General features: G+C 37.0%; 1 protein-coding gene across 1 annotated transcript in view; it reads right to left on the bottom strand.

Moving 5' to 3' along the window:
• The window catches only part of ITGAV (integrin subunit alpha V), a 99,427-nt gene that overhangs the window by 24,012 nt on the left and 60,128 nt on the right, over positions 1 to 15,287 (bottom strand). Inside the window, exons 13-18 of the mRNA XM_062188868.1 lie at positions 14,705 to 14,896; positions 14,243 to 14,288; positions 10,168 to 10,275; positions 7,861 to 7,919; positions 6,172 to 6,326; positions 3,252 to 3,389 (exon numbers count right to left, since the gene is read on the bottom strand). Of these exons, the coding sequence (XP_062044852.1) occupies positions 3,252 to 3,389; positions 6,172 to 6,326; positions 7,861 to 7,919; positions 10,168 to 10,275; positions 14,243 to 14,288; positions 14,705 to 14,896 (698 nt within the window). The remainder of the gene's footprint in view (positions 1 to 3,251; positions 3,390 to 6,171; positions 6,327 to 7,860; positions 7,920 to 10,167; positions 10,276 to 14,242; positions 14,289 to 14,704; positions 14,897 to 15,287) is intronic.

The raw sequence follows: 15,287 nt of genomic DNA, 5'->3' as shown, positions 1-15,287 counted from the left end.
TCTGCACACCTAAATGTAGATGAGATCATGGCCACTTATTTTTAAGTGCAGCAGGCTGAGAACGAGAAAGGAAAAAAAGGATCCACGGTGAATAATATGATTCTTGGAACGTCTTAGTTTTATCTCAAATTTGCTATTATCATTTTGGCATATTCTGAATGAAATATTCAAGAAATAAGGATCTGTTCTGATGTATTGCTAGCTAAGATGTGTGATCTTGAGCAAAATAAGCTCCCTGGTAGTTTCAAAATATGATTTCAAAGGATAAAAGTTTCAGGAGCTACAGATACAGTGCAGCAACTCAGACAGGCAGACCAAAGGGGAAAAGAAACTGCACCAAATGAGTTCAGCATGCGCATGGTCATCTGTAAAGAAGGAAAATGAACTCAAAACATTAAAGTGATCAAGGTAGCTGAAACAAGCAAAACCTTGAACTTTTTCCTCCTAGATCTGGCCAGAGTAATGTGCCAGCTATCAGAGTATAAAAAAATCCAAAACAGTGAAATAGTGGGAAGAAGCAGAAGAGCTTAGTAGGATGTGAAAGAAATATATAAAGATGAAGCCATTTTTGGTTTGTCTATTGTTAACATCAAAAAGGCTTCAGGTCCAGAGGCAGACAAAACAAGAGACAAAAGGATTTAAAAGGAAAGAAAAATAAACAGAATCTTTTATGAAAAAGATGACGGCAAAATTCTAAGCCACAAGGGATGTGCAGTTATCCAGAATAAAACCCAAAAATATACGTGAATTAATTCAATTACCTAGACATAAGCAGATGCTAGAAGCTTTAAGGAGGAAAAAAGGTCACAGCTATTTGAAGAATTTCAGTATAAATAACTGCTCAGTTAGTCAGGAATATAGTGTGAATTTTGCACATAATAAATTAGAGACAGTGTTCTAACACTCTTAGTTGGGATGACAGATTAAGTATCCGAGTGGGAGTGGTTATGTACAGAATATTAACAAAACTTCAGCAAAGGGATATCTGGCAAGCTACCACTCTACAAGGAGGAAAAAGAACTCAGCTGGCATGAGAGCAGCGACAGCATTATGACGTGCAATCAGAAAAGAGAGTTTCAGAAAGAATACCACAGAACAATGTCTTCCATGCCCAGAGAACCAAACCTCTACAGTTATATGCTAAATATCTTGCACAGAGTATGAACTCTCTGAGACAAAATGGAACTCAAAGACAATGTACATTTTCCACAAATTTCCAGGATTCTCATAAGTGTTTTTACAAATATGTATATTTATTTTCATTTCTTTCAAAAGGCAGAAAGAAAGAAGCAGAGATAAAGAGAGTTCTTCCATCCACTGGTTCACTCCTCAATTCCTGCAACAGTGTAAAATAGTAAGGAACATCTGAAAGGCAGAAAGACAGGGACCGACTGAAAGAGTGAGACGAAGACATGGAATTGAACACTAGGCTCCTGCTCCAGTGGCAGGGATGCAAGTACGTTAGCTGTCACCTTCTACCTCCTGGGATATGCAGGAAGCTGGACTAGAACCCAGGCACTTCAATATGGGATGTGGGTATCCCAAGTGGTGTCTTATCCACAGCACCAAACACCCATCACAGATGTTCATGATTAAAATATTAATCAAGTCATTGTGAATGGACACCATGAGAAACAGTGACTTGATCAGTCCTTGTCCTGACTGATGTACAATTTGATACTTTATCCCTTTTAGTATTTTTTTGTGCTAGTTAATACTATTGATTGAACTCTGTAATTAACACACAATTATTCTTAGGTGTTTAAATTGTAACTGAAAAGTGATCCCTGTTAAATATAAGAGTGGGAATAAGAGAGGGAGGAGATGTACAATTTGTGTTGTTCAATGTGAATTACTGCTATAACTAGTACTCAAATAATATTTTACACTTTGTGTTTCTGTGTGGGTGAAAACTGTTGAAATCTTTACTTAATATATGCTAAATTGATCTTCTGTATATAAAAAGATAATTGAAAATGAATCTTGATGTGAATGGAAGGGGAGAGGGAGCGGGAGAGGGGAGGGTCGTGGGTGGGAGGGAAGTTATGGGGGAAAAAAGCCATTGTAATCCATAAACTGTACTTTGGAAATTTATATTTACTAAATAAAAGTTTTTAAAAAATAAAATATTAATCAACATAATATTGTACATTCATCAAAAAATATTAAAATATAAACACAGAATTATCTGTTATTAATGAATAGTAGAAAATGGCCACATTAATATACAACATGAAATATAATAATGAATTGTTAAAATTACAGAAAACTTTAAGAAATAGTCTAATTAGACTTATGCTGCTATCACATATGGTCTTCTCAAACTACATAAAAAAAATAAAGACCAGCTAATGGAATCACAGAAAGGAAGACAAAGAATAAATGACAACCTGATCCTGGAGTAAAGAGTTTTATTACAGCAGAAATATTCATCTAAAAATATGAATATGTAATTTAAAAAGTGAGAAATAGAATACACAATATTTAAATATATGAACTTTATACAGGATTTCCTAAAATTATAATACCCAAAAATATAAAATTATAATTCCTAAAATTATAATATCTAAACTATAAACATATTTACATAAATTATATATAAGTGATAGTTAATATTAATATACAACTATACAACTTATAATTATATAAATAGAATATATAATATATAAATGTATGCATACATATGAATACATTTATATATAACTATATTTATAAATATATATATAGAATACAAATATTTGAAATATAAGGTTAAAATTCCTAAAATTATCATGTATAAAATATAAAATGCTAATTCCTAAAAATATAAAAGTATATTATATGTTGCTTTATTTCTTTTAATAAAAAGAATATACTACATAGATGCATATATGTATATGTGTATATATCTAACTATATACAGATAAATATGCTATTTACCATTAAAATATATACAAATGATAACAGATGTCAAAGATGTTTACCTAAGTATTAAAGCACCATGTAAATAAACTCATATTTTATTGTCTTCCTTGAGGTATTTTACTATTTTATGTATATGAAATATAACACATCTTTCTCTACAATTCACTAAACTCTCAGTGGCTTTAACTATCTCTGTCTTGAAAATTCAGATTCTTTCCCCCTGACTTTTTTGAGTAAACATTTATCAACTTTATAAAAGCAATGCCTTATAATTAAGGACATGAATCATAAAGCCTTAAAAAACTATCAAAGTACGAAATTAGTGGTAAATTGCAAAAGTACAGTACCTGTCGGCTAATGTTGGCAGGGGTGAACTGGTTAAGAATGGGTTGCAGGCCTGTTGCATCAGCAGCTGTCCTATAATCCAATCGATACTCCATAAAAATAGTAATTGGAGTGAGTTTGTCTCTAAATTCAGATTCATCCTAGAAACAAAACCTTGAAATTAATGATGACATCAATTACACCATCTGGAGACTAAGTTGCACATCACAAAGTCAGCTCTACCCCTTGATCCTTTAATACAAACCAAAACTCTGGGAAACTATCTATGTAAATCCAAGAAGGACTATCCAAAAACCTCATTATCCATTGAGAACTTCAAATCAATTTTTATTTTATGATAATATTTTAATCCACACAAAAACATCCAAGGCATGTTCACAAAATCAGCAAACACATACCCAAGTTAACAACTGGAACATGGCTAATATTGCTTAAGCTATCCATATGCTGCTTTCTCTTTTCATCCCTCTGCCTTCCTTCTCAGAGGTAATCACCATCCTGAATTTAAAGTCTGCCATTTGTTTACTTGCTTCTCTGTGATGTTTTCTTGACTTTTGCTTGTACTTTGTGCCCTCGCAAAGTCAATTTTGACATTTTGTAATTATTTAGTTCTAGGTTCTACACAATTCTATTAAATAAAGCTTCTACAATACTGTTTATGTCCTTAAACAATATGTTCTTCGGTTTTGCCTTTTTTTTTTATTAAAAATGGGATCATATGTACTCTTCTATGATTCATTTTCTGTTCAAAAAAAATTTTTTTTAAGATTTGTCTATGGGGCCAGCAAGGTAGCATAGTGGGTTGGGCCTCCACTGGCAGCACTGGCAGTCCACATGAGAACCAGTTTGTGTCCTGGCTGCTCCACTTCTGATCCAGCTCCCTGCTAACTCATCTGAGAAAGCAGCAGAGGATGGCCAGGATCCTTGGGCCTCTGCATTGATGTGGAAGACCCAGAAGAAGCTCATGGCTTCAGCCTGGCCCACCCCAGCTGTTGTGGTCATTTGAGGAGTGAACCAGTATATGCAAGACCTCTCTGTCTCTGTCTCTCCCTTTCTCTCTCTCTCTAACTCTGCCTTTCAAGTAAATAAAAAACAAAAAAATTTGTCCATAGTGCTGCTCCATGTACCCACAATTTTCATTGCTGAGTAATAATACTCATATTCTTCACATAAGTCTATCACAATTTATCCATTTTTCTAAGGTTATTTGTTTTTGTTATCACAAATTTTTACAGTGATTATTCTTATACATACTGACAAGAAGACCTGTCAGCTTTGTAATACCATATTACTTTCCAATATCTTCATAACAATTTATACTTCCACCACACTTGTTAGAGTTCCAATTAACTCATACTTTGGCCAATTAAATATCGATAAACTGCTTAAATTCATAATTTTATTTTTTCATAGTCATAGCTTGAAATGTTTGTCTTTTTGTTTCTTAAATTGTGGCTACTTATTTAATTCAAAGCTTTTCCATCACTTCAGGAAAATGGTCATGTTTTAGTGTGTTCATGTAGTAAGTTATACTTCTAGATTCTGTTATCCCACCCTAAGATAAATCCAACTTGGCCCATTTATCTTTTTTGTAAACTAGTAGTATTTAGTTTGCTATGTGAGTTTAGTAATTTTACATCTACGTCTTTGTGTAAAACTGGCATTAAATTCTCCTTTCTTCTACCATCCTTGACCAGTGTAGGCATCAATTACTAGCTTTACAAAATGACTTCACAAATTTTCTGCTTTTCAACTGTTGGAAGATTTTGCTTAATCTCAGAATGTCTCATTCCTGAATGGTAGATATTGCCTATAAAACCATCTTGGTTTTGGGTTTCCTTTGTGTGGATGATTATTTGGGTTTTCTATTTCTGCTTATTACAGTTATATTGCTTTTCTAAGACTTTCTCTCTTTTGTGTAAGTTTCTGACATTTTGGTACAAGACTTCTCATAATATTTTGTTATTTTAATCCCTCCCTTCTCCATAATCGTGTCTCTTTGCAATTTCTAATTTTGTAGGAGGTTTTGTTCCTTCCTTCATTTACTTTAAATTAAACAGCATTGAAGGGTATATATTTACCTTTACATTCTGCTTCTCAGATATCCACACATTGTATGTAGTGGTTTCATTATGATGCAGTTCTAAGTAACTTTCCATTAGGGTTTCTTTTTTGGCCATACTATTTTTAAGTGTTTGTTTAGCTATTTTTATTTATTTGAAAGACAGAGTGCCAGAGAGAGAAAGAAAATTGACCTTCCAGCTACTGGTTCACTCCCCAAATGCCAACCAGGGCTGGGCCAGGCTGAAGACGGGAGCAGGAATCTATCTGAGTCTCCCACATGGTGGCACGGAGCCACTGGAAATCATGGGCCCCACAGAGGAATGCTCTCCCACAGAGAAGCTTTGCATTTGCTCTTGTGGGAGTCAGTCTGCAGGTCTGCCTTGAGAACACTTCAGTTTCATGGAAATACGCCCCAGGGTATCTGAATCCCCATGCAGGTGTGCTGGTGTCTGCAACAACTTCTGCTCACCCTCTGTCCAGCTCAGCTTCCCTCCCTTGACAGAAACCTTGGCACATATATTTGCATACAACTTAACAATTCACATTTGGCCACTGGGGTTTACTAGTTCATTGCATTTTTTTTTGGGGGGGGGGGGACTCTTGAGATTTCTTTAATTGTCTTGAGAGTCCATCAGTATTTTAAAGACAGGTTTCTGACAGTTCAGGTTTTCTTACAGTTCTAATAGCTAGTAGTACCATGATACATTATTTCTACTGCCAGGTTTGATGACCAAAAAAGCCAAATTTCCTCAAATGTATTTTTCTGTATTTTCTATTTTTGTATAATATCAATTTATAGAAAGTGAAAATCACTTAGATAAAAAAGAATAATGACTGACCAGAAGCATTATCTCTTACCCGTAGATAAGCTATCAGTTCCTCACATTGCATCTGTCCCCCCTTGAAAATAGTCATGTTCTTGGAGTGACCTGGGGACCTGCTATGGAGAAATAGTGCTCGTCGAATTGCTCCCTTTTGCTTGAGTTTATCCAAAAGCAGCTCCACCTGGAAGTCTATACAAATCAAAGGATTTAGAACAACCATATTCATATGGACACTCAGCTGTCCTAGTTTTCACATAAACAGGGATATTTATTCCTTAGAAGCAATTTGATTCTAAGTCATGAAAAATACCTGCATATTTTTTGTACAGAGTAATTGTAAATGAATATTTAACGATAATAATTAATCCAACTTTCCCCAAAGTAGTCTCATACATAATCCTATATAATGATGGTAATAAAACAGCTATCAGAAGGGAACTGTTATCTTTTTATTTCAGCTGAGGGAAGTCTAGAGAGTGAAACACACAACATTAAGACTTCTGCCATTGATCCAACAGCAAGAGTGTTGCTGACCATGTTTCAGAGTATTCACTAACAGGCCCCCATATCATTGTGTTAAGCACCATGATAAAGCAAGTTGCATTATTTGCAACTCCTGTTTCCAATGAAGCATTATATCAACCAAAGAGATAAATGTAAATATGTTCCTCATGAAGCCAATGACCAGATGCAGTTTCATGAGTTGTCAGAATCATCTAAAAATGAATGCATAGCTAATAGTTTGAAGCACAGTTGTTAGGATTCAGTTTTTTAGCTAGTTTCTTGATTCAGTTTTTTGGCTAGTTTCCTTAAAAGGAGATAAAAGTCTCTGTCCACATTTCCAAGTTTCTGTAAACACTGACCTTCATTTTAGACACAGGTCAAAGTGCAGGGTTCTTTTGTGTTATGTCCTATTCCACCCTGTCCCATTGCCCTCCTTGCAGATTCCCAAACTCATTGAGCACAATCCTGCCTCAGGCCTCTTGAAATTGCCATTTGCTCTGCAAAAAATATTTCTCCCAACATCCTGTAGCTTCCTAATTTTCTTTAGGTAGCCACCAAAAGGTTATCTTCCAGTGAGACCCTGTTTGGCTCCTCGGGCTCTTCTCTACATTCTCATGTACAATCACATGGCCAACATTCCAGACCTCTGTTCTACTGTCTTATTACCCCTTAGCTCTTGTCACTAGCAAACATGTCAAATCTTGGCAATAACTATTCAACACGCTAAGAATGCATTAACCATTTAATAAAGGAAGAGCTGAAGAGTAGATTTGTTGTGAGGATTAAAATTCAGCTAAATTTAGTGACCAAATCTTTTTTCTTCTTTTTCTTGCTATTTCTAAATTGTCTCTGCTCCTTAAATTGCTAGGAGCTTCTATAAAATATAAATGATAAACGTCTCAGTAGATCATCTGTGTACAATGATATTCATTTTCCCCAGAATTCATCCCTCTTATTGGCAACTGCTTACCTTTCTAAAAGCCATAGTTTACCATTTGGTGAATGGTTATGCTCACAATGTCCATAAATAAGTGTATTACTTCTGAATTGGCTTAAGAATTGCCCAGTAAGGAAGTAACTATGCAATCTTAAATGTCTATCAGCATAAACATTCAAACAAAATACAATACCTTAAGTAGCTTTCAAACATCCTAAAACATTTTTAAGTACTACATATACAGCATCATTAAAATCATATGATTTTTAAAAAGACACTTACTAAGTTTCCTGGGAAGTGCTCCTTTGCCATCTGCTTTTAAGCAGAATTTGACATTAAAACTGCAGTAGGAAAAAAAAAATGATATAAATTCTATAGTACAATTTAGATGTACTTTTCAATGTCATCCAAATGTGATAGAAATACGAGTGTGTGTAATTCAGTAAAACCTCTCTAACCATGCGGCATTAGTTCCAGGACCCCTGTGGAAGCTAAAATCTGCAGATGCTCAAGCAGTGTTTGCATATAACCTGCACACAACCTCCAAGACATTTTAAATCATCTCTAGATTACTTTTGATACCTAATATAAGAAAACAAGTTGTTATACTGTATTGTCTAGGAAAAAAGGTCTGCAAATATTCAGTACAGAACCCACTTTTTCTCCTCAAACATTTTCAAACCAAAGTTGGCTGAACCTACAGAGAGGGAACCCATGGATACAGAAGGCCAGCTACGCACAAATCTTATATCGTGGGGCTCTTTCCTAATATCTGAGTTTTACTCTTAAAACATAAAACTACACAGACTAATATAGCTCATCTATCAGTAATTCCATCACATTTCCTTTCATGGTACTTTGAAGAAAAAAAGAGAAAAGGGAAAAATTTTTCTAACCTCAAGTTTATAGGTGTTGCTAAATCAAAATGAAAAAAAAGTTCAGAAATAAAATAATGTCTCTTCTAATAAGATGACCCACTGAAGCTTCCTTTAGGCAGAATTTCCCACAATTTATTCATGAGTCATGAAATCAGGCTAATGGGTTGTATCCAGCATCTTAATAAAAAATTAAATTGACTTAAGTATTAAGGGGAAAATATGATTTTGTAAAATTTTGGTTTTAACTGTGTATATGTGCTTACCAAATTAAGATGCCAAGTGTATTTTTTATTATGTGACATGCTCAAAATCATAGTGAAAGCCACTGCTATAGTCATTAGAAGCCTTCAAATTATTAGCTTAATTATAAGCATATTATTGGCAATTTTACAGAGTGAGAAAAGGCAATAAAACTTGAAGCCAAAATCATGAAAAACAACTTCATTGTCAGTCAATAAAAAGGAACAGCAAATATCAGTGAATTTTTATATAATCCAATAAAAAATTTAATTTGAAAATTTTAATAACTTAAAAACAAAATGAGGCAAATCCTCTGAAGTAAATTTTTCCTAGGTATCAGACTATAAGTTCTCTGTGATTTTTCTGTATAAGTAAGAAACATTAAGTGTTTCCCAAAATAGGGGCTACTTATGATGATATTCATGGTTTATGGGTCAAGAATTTTCGTAAGTTTTTAAAAAATATTTACCTATTTATTTTCATCTACTCGAAGGCAGAGTGACAGAGAAGGAGAAAGAGAGAGAGAGACAGACAGACAGGTACAGATCTCCCATCTGCTATTTCACTCCCCAAATAACCAAAACAGCTAGGGCTGGGCCAGGCCGAAGCCAGGAGCTTGGATCTCCATCCAGGATCCCATATGGGTGGCAGGAACCCAGATTTTTGGGCTACCTTCCGCTGCTTCCCAGGATGCATTATTAGGAACTGGAATGGAAGTGGAGTAGGTGGGACTGAACCCCAGGAACAAAGGACATGTGTGTACCAAGCAGCAGCTTGACTCACTACCTCATAATGCCCGTGCCCAGTTTTTATATTCATTTTCATGCATGATAAAGATATTAATTTCTCCACTTTATTTTTAAATATTTTAAAAACATGAATCATTTAAAAGAGAATCTTAAGAAAATTATAGAAGAAAAATATAGCAAAAATTATAAAAGTAACATACATGACAGAGACATGAGAAATAATGGACTAGAGAATTCAAACACTGGACTTATGAAAAATTGTATTTTTTCTATGGAAACTAGTAAAGATATATGTAAAAGACAATAATTTAGAGCAAAACAATTTTTCACATATATTAAATCTGGAAAATAACATATCCTTTAAAACACTTTACATGTTCATAAACTTGCTTAAAATTAAATATAAATAAGTTCTTAAATCTTATTAGCTTTTCCTTCTTTATGAATCTATTTATTAACTTTATGAATCTATTAATTATATATATATTATATATATAAATATTTAAAATTTAATTTTATTCTAATTTATAGAGCCTTCTGGATATCTTCCAGGATTTCTGGAGCTTTCTAGATATCTTCTTTCTAGGAGTATTTCTATAACTAAAAATACAGTATACCTCTAGAACCTGCTTAACAATGTTTTATCCTGATTACCTTCATTTTCAGTTAGAGTGATTGAATCAATAATTACAATCATAACTATTAGTAAACAATACTCTTACCAGGAAACTTTGAGAGCTGTTCCAGGCAGCAAGCAGGTCTTATTGTCTTGATTTAAAATACTAGGGGACACTTCAAGTCCAGCATTTACTGTGATTACTGGTCTGGCCCTGAAAAAAAGAGAGAGTCAGACAATTATTTAGTTAACCGATCTAATCACCTAGGTTTACACTCACCACATGGCAGTGCAATGTCTACTAAGCACTGTTTAGAACTGCAAAAAGTCTAGGAACGACCCAAATGCAAGACCAAATGTCTCCGTGAGCCCAGGCCTGAAAGTTCCACATCCTGGAAAATTGCTCAGTTCCAGGTAAAGTGGGACAACTGGCACTGTATCTGAATTCAGTCCATTAAAGAATGGTTATGGGATATCTACCTAATTCAATGGAACACAGTGGGAAAATGAGTGCCATAAGCACATCTGTGCTAATATAGGATGATCCCTGAAATATATCCTAGACACACTGTTAGTAGGAGAGGAAAATATCTAACAAAGAATGCTTACACACAACAACACACATGAAAACACAATGCATAGATTATTTTTGGTAATCTTAATAAGCTTGTAACTCTTTTAAGGAAAAATATATTTTAAATTATATTTGTATTGTTTGAATATTTTTACATGCATGTATTAATTAACAGCAATTTTAAAAACTAAAACAATAAATTAAAAGCAAGAACCCCTAATCTGAAATCCAAAATTCTGAGTGCTGATATTTCAAATTTCCATTTCCAGTTATTGATACTCAAGTGGCAAAATCTGCAAATTTTCTAAAATCCAACAATCTCTAAAACTTGAAACACTTCTGGTACCAACCATTTCAGATAACAGATATTCAACCTGTAAGTACAGGTTTTCAAAGTTCAAATGCACAGGTTTAAATCCTGTACAAAAAATATAGTATGCTCATGTCACTCAGCCTGTCTCAAAAATGATAAATCAGGGACTGGTGCTGTGGCACAGAAGGTTAAGCCTCAGCCTGCAATGCTGGCATCCCATATGGGCACCAGTTCAAGACCCAGCTGCTCCACTTCTGATCAGCTCCCTACTAATGCACCTGGGAAAGCAGCAGAGTATGGCCCAAGTCATTGGGTCCCTACAACCCACATGGGAGACCTGGAAGAAGCTCATGACTGCTAGCTTTGGCCTGGCCCAGCCCCAGCCATTATAGCTATTTGGGAAATGAACCAGCAGATGGAATATGTTCTCTCTCCTTCTATCTCTGCCTTTCAAATAAATAATTTTGGGGTCTTCCTCTCTTGGAACTCCCCTCTTTGCCACTCTGGGAGGAGGTTTACAATCTAAATAAATCCCACTTTACTTTCACTGCCGTGTCCGCGTGTGATAATTCTTTTGCATGAGACAAAGGACCGAGGCCGTCTCTTCACTGCTGTCTCCCTGTAGCATTTCTGGTGCCGTGACTCGGATTGCAACTCCAACGTGATGCAGACCCAACTTCGGATCATCCAGCCGGACTGGTGAGCACGCAGACTGCTGTCACTTTTTTCCAGAGAGCCTTGCTCTCCTTCACAATAACTCACATTTTCCCTAAAACACCAGGTCCCTGTCAGCCAGTTAAAAACGGTTAGCACGGCTGCCAGTCTTCAGACACAGGGGCGAGGCTTGCTGACCTAGGCCATATCAATCGCCTGGAGCTGGGACTCTATCCTAACAGCTCCCCTCCCTCTTGCATGGATCAGCCCTTCCGGTGGGCCTGCAAGAAGGCTGTGAGACAACTGATGGATTCAGGCTGGGGCTACACTCCAGCGTTTTCAGAAGGTCTCGTGGCTGGGCACTAGGCTCCGACTGCCGGGATGGTGTTGGGCTGAGAAACACAGTTTCCAGTGGGGAGCCAGCCCCCAGCCTTTTTGGAGTCCTCACGAGCTGTAAGCCAGAGGCTCCACTCTTGCTTCTCGTCTCAGCTCTGGGAATGTTGGCAGGCCCAACTCAGCTTCCTTTTTTGGTGATCAGCCCAACACACAGGACTGGGAGAAAGGTTTGGAGTAACCTTAAAATTCAGGCAAGGGCCACTCTCTAGCGTTTTTCAAGGACTCCCTGACTGGACACCAGATCCCAATGGCCCAATAGGATGTCAGCCGAAAACTCCATTCTGTTCTTCCATCCTGGAGATTAATCTGTCAGTGAGGCTGGGCGCAGCCTGGAGCGAGGCCGTGGGCTCTGAGCTCCATGTCTCAGTGAGTTTTTCCTTTATCCCAGATCTCAACAGATCTCTCTCTCTCTCTCTCTCTCTCTCTCTCTGCTTCTCTAAATGCTTTCTATACCTCGTCAAATCTCCACAATTTCTACAAACTCAATTTCCTGGTCTCATTAACGGCTATTTCCTAAATAATTTGTTCCTTAGTTCTGGGTTAAAGTCTAACCATCTGGTCTGCAGACAGGCAGTCTCTCAAGCTAGACTCCCATTAGCTGCAGTCCCCAAGTGGCATAGACAACTCTCAGCAAGTCTCTGGTATCCCCACCTTCCTTCTCCAGTCTGCTCTTTTGGGTCCCCACTGTCAGCTACCACAGAGGAGTTTTACTGGGGAGAATTATATTGCCCCACTCTGCTTCTTTGTGACTTCACCTGTGTAGTCACCAATGTAGGTGGTAGCCAGGGCTGGCACTCTAGCTTACAAACACCTCTGCTAAGGCTCTTGCCATGAAAGCTCATTGTCGAAATCAGGCCTATTAGACAAGACTCAAGGAGAGGCGTAGAACAAATATTTTTTGGGGAGTGAACCAATGGAAGACCTTTCTCTCTGTCTCTCTCTCTCACTGTCTAACTCTGCCTGTCAAATCAAAAACAAACAAACAAACAAAGAACTATTTTTCCTTATGTATAAGAACAAAGCGACAGTATATATTTGACCAGGCAGAGGCCTAGTCTAGCACACCATCAGTAAGGGAACTGATCACTCCCTGTGTGTGCTAGTCTAACAAATATATACCCTAGGCTACAGGCGTGGAAGGCCACCAGCCAATCAGGTTAATTAACCACTCCCCTTTGGAAGTGGGTTAAAAGCTGGACCCGTGGGTGTGTCCTGCCCTTCTCTTCTTGGCCTCTTGCCAGGAGGGGACTCATTGTAGCCCTGCGCCTCCAGGGCGCGTGGCCTTTGGGCCATGTGCTCCAGGCTTCCTGGCCCAGATGCTCCTCCACGTGGCTGGTTCCTGGTGCTCAGTATGAACCCAGATTTACCTCTCTCTCTTACTAAAGCCCTCACTTTCCTAGATACCTTTAGCACTAAATAAAAGCCTAAAACGTACCATTGCTGTCTCATTTATCTGTGCCGGTATTTAGAATTCTTCTATAAATATTAGGCAAGAACCCTCTTGGGCTTACTAATATTGGGGATTTATTAATAGGCACATGGTGAAATCGTATGGCACCCCAAATTCTGGTAGCATATGTGGCACCCCAGATAGCACTTCTGGGGAACTTCAAGGTGCCACATTTTTGTATAAATTTTAGGGGGTTATGTCCGATTTCAATAGGAGAATAGTTCTGAATACAATTTAAAGGACAAAGATGAAAAATTGTGAATTCCTTTCAAAAGTTAAAATCTGGGGCCAGTGCTGTGGCATAGCAGGTAAAGCCACTGCCTGCAACACCGCCATCCCATATGGGTGCCAGTTGGAGTCCTCTACTTCCAGTCCAGCTCCCTGCTAATGTGCCTGGGAAAGCAGTGGAAAATGTCCCAGATGCTTGGATACTTGCATCCACATGGGAAACCCAAAAGAAGTTCCTGGCTCCTTGCTCGGGTTCAGCCCAGATCCAGGCATCTGTGGAGGGAATTTGGGGATGGAAAACCTCAATCTCTCTCTCTCTCGAACTCTGCCTTTCAAATAAAAAAATAAAACTTTGAAAAACTAAAACTAAAAATAAAACATCTATAGTTTTTTCTTGAGACTTTTCTGTGTAAATATTATTTACTTGCAGCAATTGTTGGACAGAAAGAACACATTTCATCATTACTTCAAGAAAATTGAGCTGAAATTCAAATAGCGACATTTAGCTTAAAAACTTTCAAATAATTCAGAGTATTCCTATAACACACAATACCGAATATACTCACCTGTATAAAACAGCTCGATCTACACCAAAAGCTCCTACGATTAAGTCTGAAGAGAGAGTGAAAACACATGTTAATAATGGTTTTTAAATTTCTACACTATGCTATAAAACTTTCAATGCACACAAAAGAATTTAAGCAGATTCTCACAGTCAAGAGATTGTAAGGTAGCAACAACAAAAATAACATCTTCTACAACACTTTCTTCTAACATTTCATTACAGACTTCAAGACAGTGAAAAAAAGCTCAGCACAAGTGCTTCACATTCTACACTCGCAGGAAACAGAGCTGCCTTTTCTTCACATCCCCTTCAGTGATTTGAACAATGCTTTGAGCATGGTTGAGGTTTCATAATACTTGAAATATTGAATTGAAATGGCTTATAAAACAAATCAGGAGAATAATAACATTATTTACTTTAGGAATGAAAACTCTCAGAACTGTAAGTATTCGTAGAAAATCACCTGGATATCCATTTTTGTCTATATCTGTGGCTCCTTTCATTGAATAGCCAAAGCTTGGTGGCATACTCCGAGCAGCCCACTGGCCTTCAAGGACTTGAGACGGTGCTGCATTCAAGCCTGCTGCCCTTCCATTGAAGATATACACAATTCCTTTCTTATCTTCACCCCCATAGGGAGCAGCAATTGCAATATCTATGGGGTGAAAGGAAGAGGAGGAAGAGAAGCAGCAGTATAGAAAGGAGAGGATGAGAAAAGAGAAGAGGGGGAAGAAGGCAAGAGTGGTGACACTGAAGTCTCAGTACTCTTTTATATGGGGATCTGAATATTTCCAGAACCTTTTCTCTTGATCAGTATCGGTTCAAAGTTCAGTAGAATACTCTTAATTCAAAAGCAACAATACAATTCAAGGAACTTCAAGCAGAACTGTAGAAATGACAATAACTTAGAGCTGTATATTCTGGGTCTGACTTGTATACATCATTCATTTCTGAACCTTAAGTGCCCCATACTTAAACTTGGGGGTGTGGAAGGTAGGAGGGGAACATGCCAAAAGATTCATTCTAGGTAACAGAATTCTATTTTG

Source organism: Lepus europaeus, chromosome 1, assembly GCF_033115175.1.
Source record: "Lepus europaeus isolate LE1 chromosome 1, mLepTim1.pri, whole genome shotgun sequence".
Classification (NCBI taxonomy): Eukaryota; Metazoa; Chordata; class Mammalia; order Lagomorpha; family Leporidae; genus Lepus; species Lepus europaeus.
Note: the sequence above shows the minus strand (reverse complement) of the source record. Positions and strands in the feature narration are given on the sequence as shown.